The following is a 19383-nucleotide window of genomic DNA, read 5'->3' on the forward strand; positions in this document are numbered from 1 at the left end:
CTTTGAAAATGCTTAAGGTAGCGATTTTTTGAAAGTCCTTGCCGAAAAAGTAAGAAAAATGCATTTGGTTGCGTGCGCGCTGTTGTAAAAAGTACAACACTATAAAAAAAACTCGCTTTTCGTATACAGCACTAGCGCGGTGCAGTTTCGGTTGCTTGATGGCGCGCGTCTTGGAAGGTTAAATTGATGGACCCCCCGTTAGTTAGAGCCACAACAAATTTTTGAGGACCCCTCGATTTTGGTCAAATGTTGGCTCATTTGTACTGTTATAACTCGAAAGTTCCTTCTAAAACTCCCTCCAAATGAAACGTTGTTGAAAACAGGAATGGTATGGTAAACAGGAAAGCTTTCATATAAGCGAGATGCTCATTTTCATTTTGGGGTAGCTTTGATAGTGCCCTGAAAAACACATCAAAAGGCCTGGTGTAGTATATTAGTTTGAATTTTTATATTAAAATATGGATTTTTTTTTACAAAATTATACATTTAAAAATGAGGTTCTTGAGTACTGAGTGAGAAATAAAGTGGACTTAGCTATCAAAAATCATTATCTTTGTAAAAAAAAATATTTTTAACAGTACATCAACATATGATTACATGGGTTTTATGGGTTGTTTAGAATGTTTTATAAACTAATTTTGAACACAACTACAAGAAATTACAAAAGAATTGCATACTTTTAGGCATTTACCGGTTTATGTCCCAATTTACAAAATTGGTTCCAGTTAGTAAAAACACACTTCGTTAAGAGATTCAAGGCTAGCATTAGAATCAACTATGATGGATCAACCAAGAATAACAGAAAATTCATTGAAAAATAGTTGAAACGAATTCATACAGCAGATTGTTTGGAGGGGTTGACTAATGACAATAATTTAAACAACTCTTATTTTTTGCTCAAAATGTTTAAGTGTGCAAGTATTCGTGCTATGCTATGCTATGCTAAAATGTTTAATATTAACTAGGTGTTAATGAAAAAAAAACTTAAGATGGACTTTCATATGTATAGTTTTGATCTACGTTTCCCTTTTTTTTCTTAACTGATTGAAGGAATCATATAAGATAAACTCAAGCCTAACTTTACCAAACACCGTATGTAACATATGTAAACAAAAAAAAGGTTTCACATTAGGTGCTTATTTTTTTTTTTTTTGGGGGGGCTTTAAATTTAATAATTTTAATTCATTCGCCTCCAAGGTGCTTAATTAAGGATTGCTTGTATCACTCGTTTTGGAAATGCTCAATGTATGAGTTGCTATTGGAACAGCGAGCTTCCCCTTCGATTTTCTCCGTTTGTATATTTGGTTAGATACGGTGTTTGGTAAAGTTAGGCTTGAACTATACAATACCTGTCGCATTATCAAAGTTACCCGCATTATCAAAGATACCCTGTTTTACGGTATTTTCATTTAGGCTGTAAGTCTACTGTCTGTCAGTAAGGCTGATGATTACTGGGTTAACGAATTAACGAAAATGATTCCGCCTCTGCCCTTTTTGATACTCCATTTTGTTTAGGTCTGTCGATATCTAGCTAGTCCACTGCATTTTTAGTCAAAAGACGTAAGCTGTGTTTTGTGATTTTAGCGCATAACTAAATGCAGTAAGAGTTTTAGTTCACCAAGAACCTATTAAATTCGCATTCCAAATTACAATTTGGGTTGAGTCTGCGGACTCCGGTAAACGAAAGCAACAAAACATAGAAATTAAACTACCATGCGTCCCCATTGATCCACTATAACTTTGCGACTTTGCTATCGCCGTTTGAACTCTCTCTATTTAGTGGACGAAAGTTGTGTGTTACAAAGAAGCTAGTTTCAGTTGTATTAGTCTGCAATGCCTGGAGCAAAGGTGGCGTTGTGTACACTGAAATAAATTTTGTTGTAAAAACTACCGATTCCATAGTAAAACTACTAACCGTACCTATGATTCTCAACCGACAGCTATTTCCTGTTAATTTCACTAAAACACTGTCAATTTAACTAGCCGTGCTGTTAACATTACCAAAAAAATCTAAATTTAACAACTGGGCATTGTATTTTTAACCATACCGTGTTGTAAGATGCGTGTCCAGGAAAAAATGACAATGTTTTGTTGTTGAGGCGACTACGCTTTTAGTCAAATTTACTGCAATGCATTGTTACTTCAATCATATTTCAGTGAACTTAACAGATTTTGTTGTCGGTTGAGATTCATAGGTACGGTTAGTAATTTTACTATGGAATCGGTAATTTCCACAACAAAATTTATTTCAGTGTATGTAGAAAGCTAAGCAAGTTCACTTCTCTTTAGTGCACCTGAGAGACGGAGAAAATGTTTCCATGGGAGTGGAAAAAAGCACGTGTCACTGGCATGACATTGCGACGCTTATTGATTATGGTGCACGCTACGTCTGAACAAGAAGATTATAAAACTTGAATATAGGATAAGGAAGGTATTTTGGACCCTTTTAGGAAGCGGATGAACAATTTGGCGAAAAAAACATAGATAATTTCGGTAGGCATTACCAAGAGAAACATGTTTTCTATCGAAAATATTCAAACAGAACTCAGAATTGTTGTAATAAATACAAGAAAGCAAAGCAAAGCAAAGATAACCGTACACATCGTAGTTGCTACTCCGTGATTGAACATAACAATTGAAATTGCACAGAGATCCAATGAATGGTGCTACACACTCTCAATGTGCACAACTCGAGAGATCAATATTTGAAAGTCAATAACGGCGCCGGCCACGTCCTTACGGACATCGGGAAAGGGAAGGAATGTTAGACAACCGTTGTTACTTGAAACTGTGGAATCCACAGCATCTCCACAGTTGTCTCGGGAAGGAGTATTTGTTAGTAGTGCAGGGTAAGGCGTGGATCTTGGAGCCACCTTTAGTAGGTGATATGATCCACTAGTTATATGAAAATGCACGACACGGTCTTCATCCCGAATGTGATTTATTTGATCGCGATAGTAAGGGTAATGCACATACGTCTACGATCATTCTACATTAAACGCGTCACCGCATTGATCGTTTACACTACCGTGACAACCGACTTTCCCACGAAAGTTATCGCGCGCTCCTGATTTCACATTCAATATTCGCGTCCCCATCTCCCTGCCGAGAAAATCGATCGACTCATGGAAATAGTCGCGCGTTTCCTACAGTATTGAACTTAGAGTATACGGAGAATAAACTTTCAAGCTTAGATAGCTATTTTCGAATCATGCATTTTACTAAGAGTAGTCCTATGTGTTACCTGTGATCGACAGCCGTTGAGGTAATTAAGCCAATTATTTTAAATTTGCTCAATGATTGTTGTGAACTGCAATCACTTTCTCCTAACATTTTTATCGCTTCAATATTAAGCCTGCACCAGAACTACAAGATTGATTTGCAGATATTATAGACTTCAGGAGTCCTCATGAAAACGCATTGGTGAAATTATCCCAACTACTAGTATGTGAAGAAAAAAAAAACTCAGAATGATCTCACCCAGTTCCATGTCGTCGGATGACAGCAACCACTCCTTAACTCCTTCAATTTTCTGCAAGAACTGTTTGCTACCAAGTGTGCATCCATTTTTATCACTTCACGAGGAAGGACAATGTGCACCTGCCCCAAACACGTGTCAATTTTTCTCTTTGTCCTTCGAACAATGCAACGCGACCGAGATTTTCATCGCAACTGCCCCAAACACGCGTCATTTTTTTCTGAAAATAAATGTTTATGCATTGGTGTTTGAAAGGTGAGAAAGAAGTTCTAGAGTTTATCATGCACATTAGACCTGTTCACTTTAAAACTTTTTTTCTCCGATTCTCCGTGACACATCAAATTATCAATCCACATGTAAAACCAAGTCTTCAGTCCAAAATTGAGCCAAATTGATGAAGATTTAAAGGTGTATCAAATCGATTTTGTGTTTTTTTAGCCGTTTTCACAGAAATTCACTCAGAAATTCACAAAATTACTCCGAAAAGATGCCGGAGATACCGTTAGGATAAAGTAAGAACAATACTCTACAACTTTGCCGAAGACACTACGGTGTTTAAATTGCGTATTTCGAAGTTATTCAACAATTTTAGTTAAAAAATCACGAAAAAACAAGATATTTTTACGATTTTACATATAAAAGTCATGTAATTTTACATTGTTTTTCGTGACTAAATAATTTAGCGATTACTCCTTTATGTAACGAACATTTCGTCCATACATCGTTTTTGTGTAGGAATTCGTTTTCATTGACTAATTATCAAAAGTATGTCACGTTGATACTAAAAATCGCACAGAGTTACCAGCACGAATTAAAACAAAGTTACCCATGATTAAGACGTCATGCCATCGTATTCTAATGTCTTTTGACTTAAGTATCAGAAATGGTGCAGATGGTAAGGCTCGAGCTTGCGGATCAGAAGATCCCAGGTTCAAGCCTCAAATACATGATAAACTTTTGTTTTTCTTTCTTTGTAGCAGTTAGGATGATGAATCTGCCATGACTTACACGCACGCAATCTCCCAAAGAATAATGATCGGGACCTGCCAATTAAGCCCATTCGAGGACTAGCTAGATATTTAGTTTATACTTGTTGACAATAAATTGTGTCGACGATATCAGCTGGGCGAAATATTGAGCATCTGTTTGATAATGATCAATTTAGCTAAAACAATTCAACACGATGATGGAACTGCTTCTGGATGCAACATTTTACAGACAACTGTGATTGGAGCTTACTTGTTATCTATCTACCCACAAATCAGCACAACTACACGATGAAGGGAAACTTCATTATTACACTCTACGGTTCCGAAACAATGCTATGATGCCAAATTGCAATGAGATGCAGTGCGTAGTTTCATCAACTTATAGCAGGATCGAGACGCAAAAAAAAGCTATTCCAGGACTCGAACCTTGAATCTTCGAATCCACAATCTCATGCTCAACCAACTGCACTAAATTTAAACTGATGCAGATGAGACAAAGAAGTGTAATGACGTTTAAATCATGGGTAACTTTGTTTTATTTTATGCTGGCAACTCTGTACAATTTTTAGTCTCAACGTGACAAACTTTTGATAATTAGTCAATGAAAACGAATTTCTACACTAAAATGATATATGGACGAAATGTTCGTAACACATAGGAGCAATAGCTCATAAAATTAGTCACCTAAAACAATGTAAAATTACATGACTTTTACATGAAAAATCGCAAAAATATTGTATTTTTTGATGATTTTTTAACGAAAATTGTTGAATAACTTTGAAATACGCAATTTAAACACCGTAGTGTCTTCGGCAAAGTTGTAGAGTATTGTTCTAACTATATTTTAACGGTATCTCCGGTACCTTTTTGGTGCAATTTTCTGGATATTGAAGTACATTTTCGTGAAAATGCTCGAAAAAACACAAAATCGATTTGATACACCTCTAAACCTTTATCAATTTGGCTCAATTTTGGACTGAAGCCTTGTTTTTGCATGTGGATTGATAATTTGATGTGACACGGGTAGGTCAAAAAAAGTGAACAGGTCTAATGCACATGCAGTTTAATTTCTCACGAGACGCCTTTGAATCAGAATGAGGAAGTTGTAAAACGATCCTGGACAAATAACACTAGTTTACAGCATTTTTGAACTCGGTAAGCTGATGATCATTTTTGGTGTAGAATCATGCCCTGAGTTCGAAAACGCGAAGGAAAAAAATTACAGTAGAGCGGAATTTTTTTCGACTTTCCATACAAGGATGATGATTTGAAATCGATTTTTGTTCTATTCTTAAGCAAGGTCGCTTACTTCACACATCTAATTTCCCGAAACCAATGCTCCGATTGAGCTGATTTTTTACTGTAACTCGCCTACATATGATATGTCAAATAAACGTTGAGAAAGAATTTTTAGATTGAATTTTTCTTATTGAAAAAAATACATTTCATCATAATTTTTTTAAAATTTGGCTATAATTTAAGGAGATCGTCCCCAAAACTCGTCAATATCTTGAATTTCATCAATCTGATGCAAAACCTGCATTCGAATGATCGAATGGTATTATATTCAGCTTTTAATTTATAAAAAAGGTTTGAAATTGGTTGAACAAAACGTAAGATATTTGAGTTTTAGTAAATCCTATATTTTTAAAAGTTTTAAAACTCGATATTGAGCTAAAACTCAAAAACTGCTCTACTTAAAATTTTTTGAAGCACGGTTTCGAAATCAGTGCTAAATTGTACTTCAAAAATTTTGGTCATTAACAGAAATTCACGACTTTTGTTTTATTTTGTAAACTAGTGTAATGAGCAAATACAACTAACAGTTCACATAATTATTATATATCAAGTAAACTACTAGAGTCACTTTTCAAATAGTATGTATAATAGAACTTCGATCACGTTTTGTGGTATCTAATAAGAATAAAACTGTGACTGCAGCGTATACACATATCTTGAATTTTTAATTAATGCACTTATGCTAGCAAAATATCTCATCTAAGCCATACACACTACGAAAAAAACATAATTATTCGTGCCGTAAATTTATTGGACATAACGCAAGTGATTTAATGACGTAAATGTATAGGTCTTTTGACTTAATAATACGTCATTCTTGTAAAATTGAGTTCAATGTGATGTAAACAATTTGTAAATCGAGCATCATTATGATTCATATGTAAAAAAAAACAGTTAAAAGTGACAGAAAATTACGTCACTTAGGCGTTTAAATTTACGTTATATGCGCCGCTTGCATATGTGCATCCAAGCGACGCAGATTCATATGAATTTTTTCCAAGTTTGTAGTGCAAAAAAAACCACTTCCCTATGCCTTGTATTGTATCTCCGAGCCGAGCCTCCGTATCAAAGTTCAACTCATTCAGTGTTGATAATGATAAATAGATAGATGCAAAAAAAACGTAATGTTTAATTTAAAAATAGATAGATGCAAAAAAAAACAAGTGATAGAAGTTTATCCAAAAAAATATACAGCGCTTCCTAAGTAATTTTAGTAGTCCAAAACCAACGCAAAGCAGGGAATTGTTCCATACGCTACACACTAAAAAAATCTCAATTTTAATAGTGACACAATTGATCGAACTGCCTGAAAAAGCTTTGACATAAACATAAATGTGCCACATTTTTACACTTTTTGTGACGTACGTATTAACCCTCTAATACCCAATCCCGCCTTTAGACGGGGTATAGTTTGAGCATTTTTGTAATTTTTGTTTCGAGGGAAATCAAAATTTTTATATTTTTGGCTGATATTTAGGACTGTTTTGTATATCTCAAAATGGTTTTTGGTGTATTTTAAAGCGTATTTACATTTTTCAAAAATCATTGAAAAATTGATGTTTTGGTCACCTTTTAGAAATCATTGTTTATTTTGTATTGAATCGCTACAATTAACATATTTTAAATTTTTCCCAAACCATTCTATCCTTGTTTAATAGTTTAAGGGGATCGAATACACTCTAAAATTATTTTCTTTAAAATTACACGGAAAATAAAATTTTACATGAAAAAAATTTAAAATAAAAATATTTCAACAATAATCATAAAATCTCAAAATGTTTTCATCCCAAAAAATCCGTATCCCAAATAGGCTTCCAGGAAAAATATAAAAGTGTGGGGATGTTCAAAAATAAAAATTAGAAAAATCAAAAACTGAAATTCACGAAATCGAGAATTAAAAAGAATCATCTTCCAAAACATGTTTAAATCGATTTTAGATGACGAAAAATGATATTTAGATCAAAATCAAAAATTTGGGTATTAGAGGGTTAAGTTTATATTGTTTGAGTTCTTCCAGTCATAATTTTAAATAACAGATCTGATAATTAAGTTCTCCACGCTGTAAATTTACGCGATATGTTACAGAAACATATGATTACTGATGTTGAACTGTCAAACAGCACCTTACAGAAACAGATGAAGACTGCAGTCGATTGGAAATTTGTTTATTACGAAGGTGAAACAGCATGAAAACCGCTCATAAATTTAACACCGAGTTGAGCCACAAACTTTGAAATGACAATCCGTTGCCATCAGCCGATGCCGTGGTAAACGAAAACAGCCACGCTCAGTCAATCAGAAGGCGGCTTTGTCTGCTTGGTTGCGATGACGGCTGTCTCAGTACATACATACACGCCAGCAGTGACGACACGACAGCCGTCGCGCAAGTTCGTTTATGGTAGAAGTTGTTCATCTTCGACTGCCTCCTCTTCAACGTGGTGAGTCAGCCGAGAGAGCAAGATCGAAAACTGACACTCTGAGGATCGAAGTTCGATTCCCGAATGGAACTTTTTTGTATTTTTTTTTGTTTCAATATTCGGTGCTATAAATAGCACAGTTCTAAATCATGTATACAAGTAGCCGACGTGCTGAGCTGTTGTGGTAAAATTACATGAGTCAAACATTTTCCGTTTCCTGTAAAATTAAGGCCGCACACAATTTTGCGTCAAATGTGTTGCTTTTATATGTCGGACTTATATGACACAATATTACAAGATTTTTTCGAAGTGTGTATATTCAAACTATTTTATTATGCAACAGTCAATATGGGAACTAAAGAAGAAAACTAGCTAACCTTAATAATTAATTTCAATCAAATTAAGCAGCAGTAACACCTTTTTTGAATTAAAGGTATTTCAATAGAACCATTTTATTTTCAATAGAAAAAAAAATTGATGATGTTTTTTATACATTAATTTTCTTGATTCAAAAAGTACAGCAAAATTTTAAATAAAGGATATGTATCAGTTCCAATTGCTTTGACCATATTTTGCTGTGCTCATACAATATTGAAATTATTTTTGCAAAACAACATCCAAAACTCACACCCACAGTAAAGTCTTCTTTTTTGGTATAAGTACATCCTCTGACGGACAACCTCGGGTCTAGCCTGTATATTTCACACACCCCAGTTGCCGGCTGTTCCATACGCATTGAAAGTGAGCGTAAACTTTGTGTTTGTTTCCAATCCTCGCGCACATTTCGCTTATCACATATAGGAAGGTAGGCAAGATCATCGTCCGTCGCAACTGGTTGACGGGCCCTGGTGCTGTTGTCGCCGACGTAGTCGTGCGCAAGCCAGAACAAGGAAACGATGTCGATCCGCAATCTAACAACTGCAGCTAAATTCCTGACCAAGAGGCTCAGACCTCAGGGAGCTGCTCTGGCTGGAGCGGGATGTCGATCGCTATCCCACTACCCGATCGATGAAACGATTTTTGGACTGACCGAGGAACAGCAACAGGTATGGCATGGAAATTGGCACAGGTGACGTAGATAACCCCCAACTAATATTGAGCCATTTTTGCATTGATTTTTTTTTAGTTACGTCAGACGGTGTTCAATTTTGCGCAGAAAGAATTGGCCCCCTTCGCTCAGGAAATAGATAAGCAAAATGAATTCAAGTAAGTATCCTTGGGGTTATGGTGCATTATGCTGGATTTGAAATTATTATTTTTGGAATTTCAAAACGTTGTCGTGTACTGTAATCAGTCGATGGGTTAAAATTCATTTTTCGAAAGATCTTTCAAAAGTTTTCATGCAAATTTCGTATGACGTTTAAAGTATGATGAGAAGAACAAAGAATTGACTCTTTGGGAAAAAAAAATATGCGTCAGTGGAAGTTCTAAAACATTGTATCGATTTTTTTAGTGAGAAACGAATGAATAGAAAGTTGTTGTAAAAAATCCACAATGCATAAGTTAGGGACAATAAGAGAAGGAATTACAAAATTTAGAACATTGGGGAAGCATTTATAGAAAAATCAAACGCTGGACACAGAGCATTTTCTGTGGGGTTCAGTTTGGCGACGCCAGTCAGTGGTATAACGCTATCTTGTCAGCGTCGATTTAGAGATCATAACCACTGGACCCTTGGATGGTTATTTATCGGTGAGCTCGTTCCATGTAATTAAAAAAATAACAGTAGGTATTTATATAAATAAAGCATGGAATGATATTTGTATGTCACGTTTTGGCTCTAGAGTAGGCTATTAGATTTGCACAATTCTTTCGCTGTTGTATTCGACGTGGGCTCAGACGTGTTCGATCAGAAAAATGTGAAAATCAACCGAGAAAATTTGAAACTATCTTTTAAGGGGTATTTCTTTACAGAACTGCAAGTCAAAAAGCGCAATATGCAATCGATTCAAAGTTTGCCGGACAACTAGTTTGATGTATAAAATTAAACAACATTTCTCTAAATACACGAGAACATTGTTCCGAGCACTTTAATAATTTTTAACAACGCATTTTTTCCAAAGAGTCAAATTTCTCTCGTACACAGGCGTACCTCGATAGTACGTACCCCCGGAAGAGCGTGTCCTCAATAGTACGAAAATTTTCCTCGCTACTACATTCATCAAAATTAAGTTATTTTTTAATCTTCAAAAATGAGTTTGAATCATTAGTAGACGTATAGCAGAGACACCTACTATGAATTTTTATAATGCAGACTCCTATAACACGGATTTTCAAAAAAAAAACACTTTTAAAATTCAGCGAAATGAAAGACGTGGACGAATACGTTTGATGTAAGGATAGCACTATTCCTCTATTCGCTTTACAGATACATTTACCTGTCATAATATCTGGCATCATCATTCCGAAGTTACATCCCAACTGGGGCAGCCTGCTTCTCAGCTTAGTGTTCTATAAGCTCTTCCACAGTTGGCTTACTAAGCGATGTTGAACCAAAATCCAAATTTTCATAAATTTTAGAGCCCGTGAACCTATTTAAAAATCAATTTGAAATTTGTATGGGAGTGATTTGTTAAATCACCCCTCGTCGGATTTTGTACTGGGCGGAGCTGTCAATCAGTTGCCAAAACTATCAAAAGGTGATATTGTAAAATATCTCTGAGATCAATTTCAGGTACCAAAATCAAATTCTAAAAAGCTGAAAAAATCATAGTGGCTCAGAAAAAGTGCTCTTTTGTATAATATTGAAAAATCAATAAATTTTTCAAAATGTCTATAGCCTAATCGAAAGAGCTCATTTTTCTGAGCATAACGTGATTTTTTTTGCATTCTAATTCCTTTATTTTAATAGTCAAATAAACAAAACAGTGGATATAATGACAGTTCAATCGATAAAGTGACAGTTCGCCACGAACAAAACAATTTTCCCATAAAAAACTTTAAATACATTTTAAAAATAGTTCTTGAGCACCAAAAATTATGAAATTTTGGATTTCGACTAATTTTTGGACGAAGATTCCGATTATGAAATAATCTGGATAGCCCGAAAGGATCCAATTATTAATTAAACGATTTCTTTACCTAAAGAACGTTCTCCCAAAATAAAAATGGCAGATGATGGTTCCACAAACGAAGATGAATTCACCAGTGATGGCTCTATTTTGTGTGATAATAAAAAAACTATGTTTCTCGATGAACAATGCTTTCCAGAACATGAATCACACATAGCAACTATCCAAACCATTGCACAGTGCCCTATCATTTATAAAAAATCAATAAAATTTATAACCTTCTAAATACAAGACTCTATGTGACCACCGATGGCTCATTTGGAAGCAAATTTTCTCAAGAATTGATTCGTGTTCAGGAAACTGCTTTGAAGTGAGTTATAGAGCTCGTTTTATCCCAGTTCCCCCTAAAATTTGAGTATTTTCGTTATATTTTGACATTTGTTATGATTTTGGCAAATATTTCGCTGGGATCGTCCAAAAATCCATTGAGTAACGTTACACACAAGACGTTTTTAAAATGTTGGAATTTTAGGGTATTACGTGGTCAATTAAGCAATTGTATATTTTCGAGGTAAATTTTCATTTCTTCTAATTTTTAAAAAGAATTTTTCACGTAATTACAACTGAATAAATGATGGAATATTCAAGGACTATTTCGAAAAAATACTATTTTTTTGTGACGTTGGTATGGTACCGAAGTATCGATAATTTTTAAATTTTCACGCAAACAAGTATAAGTAATTCTCTACCTAATATCACCGATTCCAAACATTTCCAAACGATGAGCGATAGCTTACATACTCTAAAAAGGTCCAAAATATTGTTTTCCCATGGTTCCATAGACGGGAGGTGACAGCAGTAAATAGTTTTCGAGCTCAGTTTGCTCCAAATATCCTAAAATCATATGTTTCTTATTATTTTTTAAGTTAAAACAGCTCTAAATTGAAATTACATTACATAAGATGAACGAATTTAATGAAGTGCTTGCTAGTAGTGTTTTAAAGAAATTGGAAGTTTAGGGCATACTGGGATTGAATGAGAAAAAAATACAATTCAAAAGGCGAAAACACTATATAGAATGACCAATAGCTTGTTTGAAAGTAAATTTCCATAAGAAAACACAAATAGATGATTTATATATGGACGACATCTCTACAGCGGGATGTAAATACTTTTCCACAAATTTATTTAAATTAATTCCGAACATAATAGTTTTTATTACATGAAATTACTAGGGCATTGCCTACTTTTAAGCGTTTATCGGTGTATGGAAATTTATCTCCCAATTTACCAATTCAAAATCAGATTCAAATTCTACTATGATTGATTTACCGAGACCATTCATTAAAAAATAGACAAAACATTGTTGTAGAGCACATTATTTGAAGGTGTTAACGAATGACGAAAATACTAACAATTTTTAATTTTTGTCCAAAAAGATTCATGTAAACCCAGTTTTACCTCTCACATAGCCTTTCATATGTATAGCTTTGAAACACTTTTGTCTTTTTTTAACTGACTGATAGAATCATAGTAATAACATAAAATATACAAAACTTCCCGCATTATCAAAGTTACTCCGTTTTAAGGTACATTTATTGTATTAGTAACCTAAAAAGTCTTAAAAATAAATAACAGCATTCATTGCCTTAATATCATCTAAATTTATGACATCTGGAATGTATCCCAAGCAGCACACATGTCACATAAGAATCACGGCAGCACAGGCTTTTGTTGCGCAAGAGCTACAGTTTTGTACTTCTAACCCAATGCTAGAATTACTTAGTAATGACTAGTGCGTAACCAAAAATCTGCGCTGTCGTGACTCCTTTGTGGCATATATTCTGCTTGGGATAGGCATTAGGGTTGGTCAACGTTGTATGGGGAAACTTAAAATTGATCAGATTCAATTAGATCAAAGCTTTTATGATGCCTTTTGAGGTCCCAAACTACTGAGCAAAATTTGGACATGATTGGTTTGGCCTACATTTTGCGCATCGCGATTGAAGTTTGTATGAAATTTTACAAGGGAAAACATATTTTACTGTGTTTTTCTTGAAAGTTGCTCAAAATTGTTCTATACCCTATAACCGCTATTGTAAAAGGATAGCCCAGGATGTGTCGAAAAACTTTGTCCAAGACCGCAAAGCGATACGATGTACATATGTGGAAAATGCATTGGCGTAGCTAGCTTTTTCTTTTTTCTCGCTCATTCTCCTAAATAAACAAGAAAAAGAGAAGGATGAAATTGGGGGCACAGGCCCCCTCAACAACATAACTGATAGGGTAACCAATATAATTTGGACCCCCATATATTTTGGACCCCCTTGGCCGTATTTTCATAGTTTTCACAGATGTAATGAAGAGATGACGACAATTTTTAGAATCATTCGTTAAATTAGATTTTTCTGCACGAGCAGCAATCATTTGCTCACTGGAAATATCATTATTTGCCTTTAAATTATTTTTATTAATCTCGTCATCCGTGCGAGTGTCGCGGCATGTTTACGAAAAGAGAAAATGGTGCCGGGGAAACTTGCAGATGTAAACAAAAACTTTTATCATTCTAGCGCATTAAATTTGCAAAGTTCGTCTAATCAGCCTTTGTCAATCAAGTAATTGGGTTTTTAAATTAAGAAAAATGTATCAATTTTTTGATTTTATACGAAAGAGCACCTTTTTCTGAGCCACTATGATTTTTTTCAGATTTTTAGAACTTTATTTTGGTACCTAAAATCAATTTCAAAGAGATTTTTTGAAATCACCTTTTGACAGCTCAGTAACTGTCTGACAGCTCCACCCAGTACAAAATGCGACGAGGGGTGATTCTACAAATCACTCCCATCCAAACTTCAAATTGATTTTTAAATAGGTTCCTGGGCACCAAAATTCATGAAAATTTGGATTTCGGATCAGTTTCGCATGCAGATTCAGAATATGGAATTATCTCAACACCGCTAAAGAAGCCAATTAGGATGTGGTCGAGCAAATCCAAGTGGCAGATTCTTCGAAAGTTTCAAGTTGGTTTAAACACCGGGTGTCCAAAATATATACTGAAGAGGGTCCAAAATAAATTGGGGTGTCCAAAACAGTGAAAACTGATGCTTCAAAAATCAGTTATTTTCATCAAATTTTCGGCCAGAAATGACCTTGTGGGTATTTTTGACGGACAGTGGCGGATTTTACGGTCATACCAACATCATCATTATGTGTAACACCCTCTGAATCTGTTTGATTTTAGCTTAAATTCAAACTAATGTCCTCTAGGGGTCCAAAATTCGACCGTTACCCTAGTGCTCAAATGTTGTACAGTCACCCAAGACCCGAAATGGAGTAAAAAAAACCTTGATCTGAAAAAACGACCTCTCTCTATGACCCACGCTAATAGACATTGAAATCGAAACGACATTGTCTGACTGAAAAAAAATCTGAATTTGAACAATTTTATACAAAGGTACATAAATGATCATATTTTTAGGGAAATTGGGGTAAAATAGCCTTGGGAAACGGACGGGCGGCAGATTTTTTCTGAAGATGACCGAAAAAAAAAAAAAAAAGTAGGTTGAAACGTAAAAACGACGTTTAATTGCAGTTCAGTATTACTGAGAAAAACCAATCAAAACCAACAAATAAAATAGACTTCACACCCCGCGAGGTATTCCATACATGAATCATCCATTTATCAATTATTTTTGCTTTTCAACAAGCGTCTGGTCATCTCATATGGTTTTAAATCCTTTTGGAATGTTTTTTTCTCATTTAACCCCACGATGCCCCAAACTTGCGAAGGCAATATAAATATACTGTATACGGGGGTCAAATTTGATCAGCGAGGTGAAATTGAGCATTTGCGGACTAAATTGTAATTCCGTATTAGCAATGTCTGCACGTCTTTATGACCATAAAAATCTTACCGCATCTAGTTCATAGATGTCTAGAGATGAGTGTGGAATTTTTAGTTTTTAGTCAAAGTCACGCCTTATATTACTTTTTAAGGGATTTTCAATGTGTTTCTTTCATAGTCGAAATTGTTGGTGCTAAACGATCGATTGCCAGGAGTAAATTTTCTGTGTTAATACAAATAATTTGAAAAGGTGATTAAATTTTCAAAGAAATTCTAGGGTATAACTTTTCACACAAACATCGGATTACTTTTTCGCAAAGTACCTAAAAAATTAAATTTAAACAAAATAAAAAAAATCCGAATTATTGACCGTAGGTAGGGGGATTAGGGGCATACCGTGTACCTCCGTTGGTTTGACCTCATCTAATCTGAACGCTTTTTAATTTGACCCCCTCTAATCTGCACATCGTTCAAACTAATAATTGTTCAAACGTCATTCTGCTCATGGAACGGGGTGAAACGGAACGCAGAATCAAAACAAAACAGCGAAAAGGGTTACCATCAGTGTGTTGTTCGATGCCCACAGGGTTACTAGAAGTTCAAATTAAAAATGAACCCCGTTCAGGCCTAAAGGTCCTATCTGCAGAAGAGAGGCTCTCTTTGGTTTCCCTCTCTTACGTTAATATCTCAGCTGTTTATTTGTATTATGATTGTCTCCTTGCATTGAACGATGGTCAAAACAATCGTCTTTTGATTTCTACTGCAAAAATAGTTGAAAAGTGTACCATTACATTTCAATAATAGAAAGAGAAAGTGAACAAAGAGAGCCTCTCAAATGCAGATAGGACCTGTTGAAATGTTTGGCCTGCGTTGGTTTGCGTGAGGTGTCGTTCAAACCATTTATTTTAGCGCCCGTCGTTCTTAGTTTTTCATATGATTTACTATGGGGAAATTTTACTTCTTCGTCTGGTCGATGAATGATTTCTGTAGAAAATAAAATATCATGAGGAATCAGACCTCCGAAGACCGCAAAGCGATGCGACGTTCATGAAAAAAGGTTTTAGGCGTTGAACGATTGATAAAAAAACGAGATTTTATTATTTATTGTTATTCCTTACGTATTAAACGACGTTGCCATGCTATTTGGTTTTTAGCTAATAACTTTTTCCACATGACTTATATCGCTTTGCGGTCTTTGAAGTATTTTTTCCTCGTAAAAAATCCAACAGAAATCATTCATCGATTTATTTTTAAAGGTTAAGGGGAAACCTATGGCTATTTTTCTTTGAAAAAGTGATTTTCCCCATAGCAAACATATTGAAAACTAAAAACGGCTGGCGCTAAAATATATATATTTTTTTTTTCGATCGAGCTGAAATGTTGCACAGTTGATATGGGGCCAAAATGGAACTCTAAAAGTGTACAGGAGTTGTGTGCCACGCTAATGTGCATCGTGCACTGCTCCGCGAATCAAAAAGACTGAAAGCCTCTGCCACATTAAATCAACCAACTAACGTCATTTTAATCTCTTTCAGGGATCTTCGTAATTTTTGGAAAAAGATGGGTGACCTGGGACTGCTGGGTCCAACCGTGAAGCCGGAATACGGTGGTCTAGGTGGAACCTACTTGGACCATTGTGTCATCAACGAAGAGATATCGCGTGCTTCGGGAGCCATTTCGTTGTCTTACGGAGCACACTCCAATCTGTGTGTCAACCAGATCCACCGAAACGGAACCGAGGAGCAGAAACTTCAATACCTGCCCAAGTTGATCTCCGGCGAACACATCGGTGCTCTGGCAATGTCCGAAGCCGGCTCCGGCAGCGATGTCGTTTCTATGAAGACAAAAGCCGAAAAGAAGGGAGATTACTACGTGCTGAACGGCAGTAAGTTCTGGATTACCAATGGACCTGACGCCGATACCTACATTATTTACGCGAAAACTGACCTCAGTGCCAAGCCACAGCACGGAATTTCTGCGTTCATTGTCGAAAGGGATACACCTGGATTTTCGCGAGGTCCCAAACTGGATAAACTAGGAATCCGAGGTAGCGGAACGTGCGAACTTGTCTTCGAAGACGTCAAAGTACCAGCGAAGAACATGCTCGGCGGATTGAACAAGGGAGTGTATGTTCTGATGTCTGGATTGGACTATGAGAGATTGGTGCTGGCCGCCGCTCCGGTTGGACTGATGCAAGCCGCTTGTGACGTAGCATTTGAGTATGCTCACAACCGCAGACAATTCAATACTCGCATCGGTGAGTTCCAGCTGCTCCAGGGTAAGATGGCCGATATGTATACGACTATGAACGCTTGTCGTGCCTATCTGTACTCGGTGGCCAGATCTTGTGATATGGGAAAGGCAAACCCCAAGGACTGCGCCGGTGTCATTCTGTACTGCGCCGAAAAGGCAACCCAAATTGCGCTGGATGCGATTCAGATTTTGGGTGGAAACGGATATATCAACGACTATCCAACGGGACGCATCATGCGTGATGCCAAGCTGTATGAAATTGGCGCCGGAACATCGGAAATCCGTCGAATGATCATCGGACGTGCGCTGAATAACGAATACAAGTAGACAATATGGATTGTTCAAGGGATATGGAAATTATCAGGTTAACAAATTCTACGTGAAACGTAGTTCGTAACGAATGTGCATTTATACAACGCAGTGCCTTTATATTTTTTGTATTGTAGTAATAAAAGTGTTCTACATGTTTTGACCAATAAAAAGATAGATATTATTTTAGCAGAAGTATATGTGGTTCTAAGAACCTCATTTCATTTCATTTATTTAGTTCAACATCTAATTCATGATAATATATACTGAATCAACTATTTGCCGCCATAATACTCGATTTGTAGCTGCAGCCCTCTAACGTCGGTCACGCCCAACGCTCGCCAGATCACGCTCCACCTGGTCTGCCCATCGATCGTGCCCTCTGAGCACCACGCCTTCTTGTACCAACCGGATCGTTAGCAAATACCAACTTTGCAGGGTTGTTGTCCGGCATTCTTGCAACATGCCCTGCCAACCGTATCCGTCCAGCTTTAGCCACTTTCACAACGTTCTACTGCACGCCGCCGAAGATCGTCCTCAGCACGCGTCGCTCGAAACTCCGAGTGCTTGCAGGTCCTCCTCGAGCATTATCCATATCTCGTGTCCATAGAGGACCACCGGTCTTATTAGCGTCTTGTACATAGTACATGGTACATTTGGTGCGGGGGTGAATCTTTTTTGACCGCAGTTTCTTCTGGAGCTCATAGTAGGCACGACTTCCACTGTTGATGCGCCTCCGTATTTCATGGCTCACGTTCTTGTTATCCGTTAGCAAGGAACCGAGGTAGACGAATTCTTCTACCACCTCGAAAGTATCCATGTCTAGGGTAAGGGAGGTATTTTGGACCCCTTTAGGAAGTGGATGAAACAGATAAGCAAAAAAAGAAAGTTCCCACTTCAAAATATGGATAATTTAAGTGGGCATTACGTAGAGCAACATGTTTTCTGTCGGAAAAGGCCAAACAGAAGTCAAAATTGTTGTAGTAAATACAAGAAATATCAAAACTCCTGAAGGATCTCGGGCTTCTATTTTGGACCACCTGATTTTATTTTGGACCACCAAGTGCACATATTTTGGCCCACCAAATTAAACTTCAATTGATTGATGAAATGAAAGCCACCTCAGCAAAAAATTAAACATAGTTAAAAGTACGTGAAGTTTACATCTTTTCTATTCATTTTTTTAGTCAGGGAACGTTGAAAAATTACGTAACGGTAAAAAAAGATGAGATTTTGTTGCAATTGCCAGTTTTTACGCATTGTAGTATGATGTTTCATAAAAAAATGTTACGCAATACGTGTATTTATTAACTATTGCATGACGTCGGTCACCATGCATAAATTACGTAACACTTCATAGAAGAAGTGTGAAAGTCTAATGATTTTTCTAAATATAAAGGCGTTCCACACCTATTGTAATGAGTGGAAAGGCCATCAACAATAAAGTAATTTGAATGATACGTAAATTGTCAAACATACATTAGATAACACATTGTGTGAAAGTCTAATGATTTTTCTAAATATAAAGGCGTTCCACACATATTGTAATGAGTGGAAAGGCCATCAACAATAAAGTAATTTGAATGATACGTAAATTGTCAAACATACATTAGATAACACATTGTCTCAGTCATAAACTGATTGCCGAGAAGGACAACTTTTCTAAACTGGATGACTGAACACCTGAAAATTTCAACTTGTCGAAAAAGTTGTTATGACACAAATCGAATCGAAATTTTTAACTTGGCGAAAAGTTGTTAGAACAAATCGAACCCACAACAAT

At 36.1% G+C, this 19383-nt stretch overlaps 1 protein-coding gene across 1 annotated transcript; it reads left to right on the forward strand.

Moving 5' to 3' along the window:
* Positions 1 to 8911: 8911 nt before the first annotated feature.
* Positions 8912 to 17798, forward strand: LOC109420869 (isovaleryl-CoA dehydrogenase, mitochondrial). Its single transcript, XM_019695354.3, has 3 exons — positions 8912 to 9229; positions 9310 to 9389; positions 16574 to 17798. Exons 1-3 carry the CDS (start codon positions 9080 to 9082, stop codon positions 17616 to 17618), a joined length of 1275 nt encoding a protein of 424 aa, XP_019550899.3. The 5' UTR covers positions 8912 to 9079; the 3' UTR covers positions 17619 to 17798.
* Positions 17799 to 19383: the final 1585 nt, after the last annotated feature.

Source organism: Aedes albopictus, chromosome 2, assembly GCF_035046485.1.
Source record: "Aedes albopictus strain Foshan chromosome 2, AalbF5, whole genome shotgun sequence".
Classification (NCBI taxonomy): domain Eukaryota; kingdom Metazoa; phylum Arthropoda; class Insecta; order Diptera; family Culicidae; genus Aedes; species Aedes albopictus.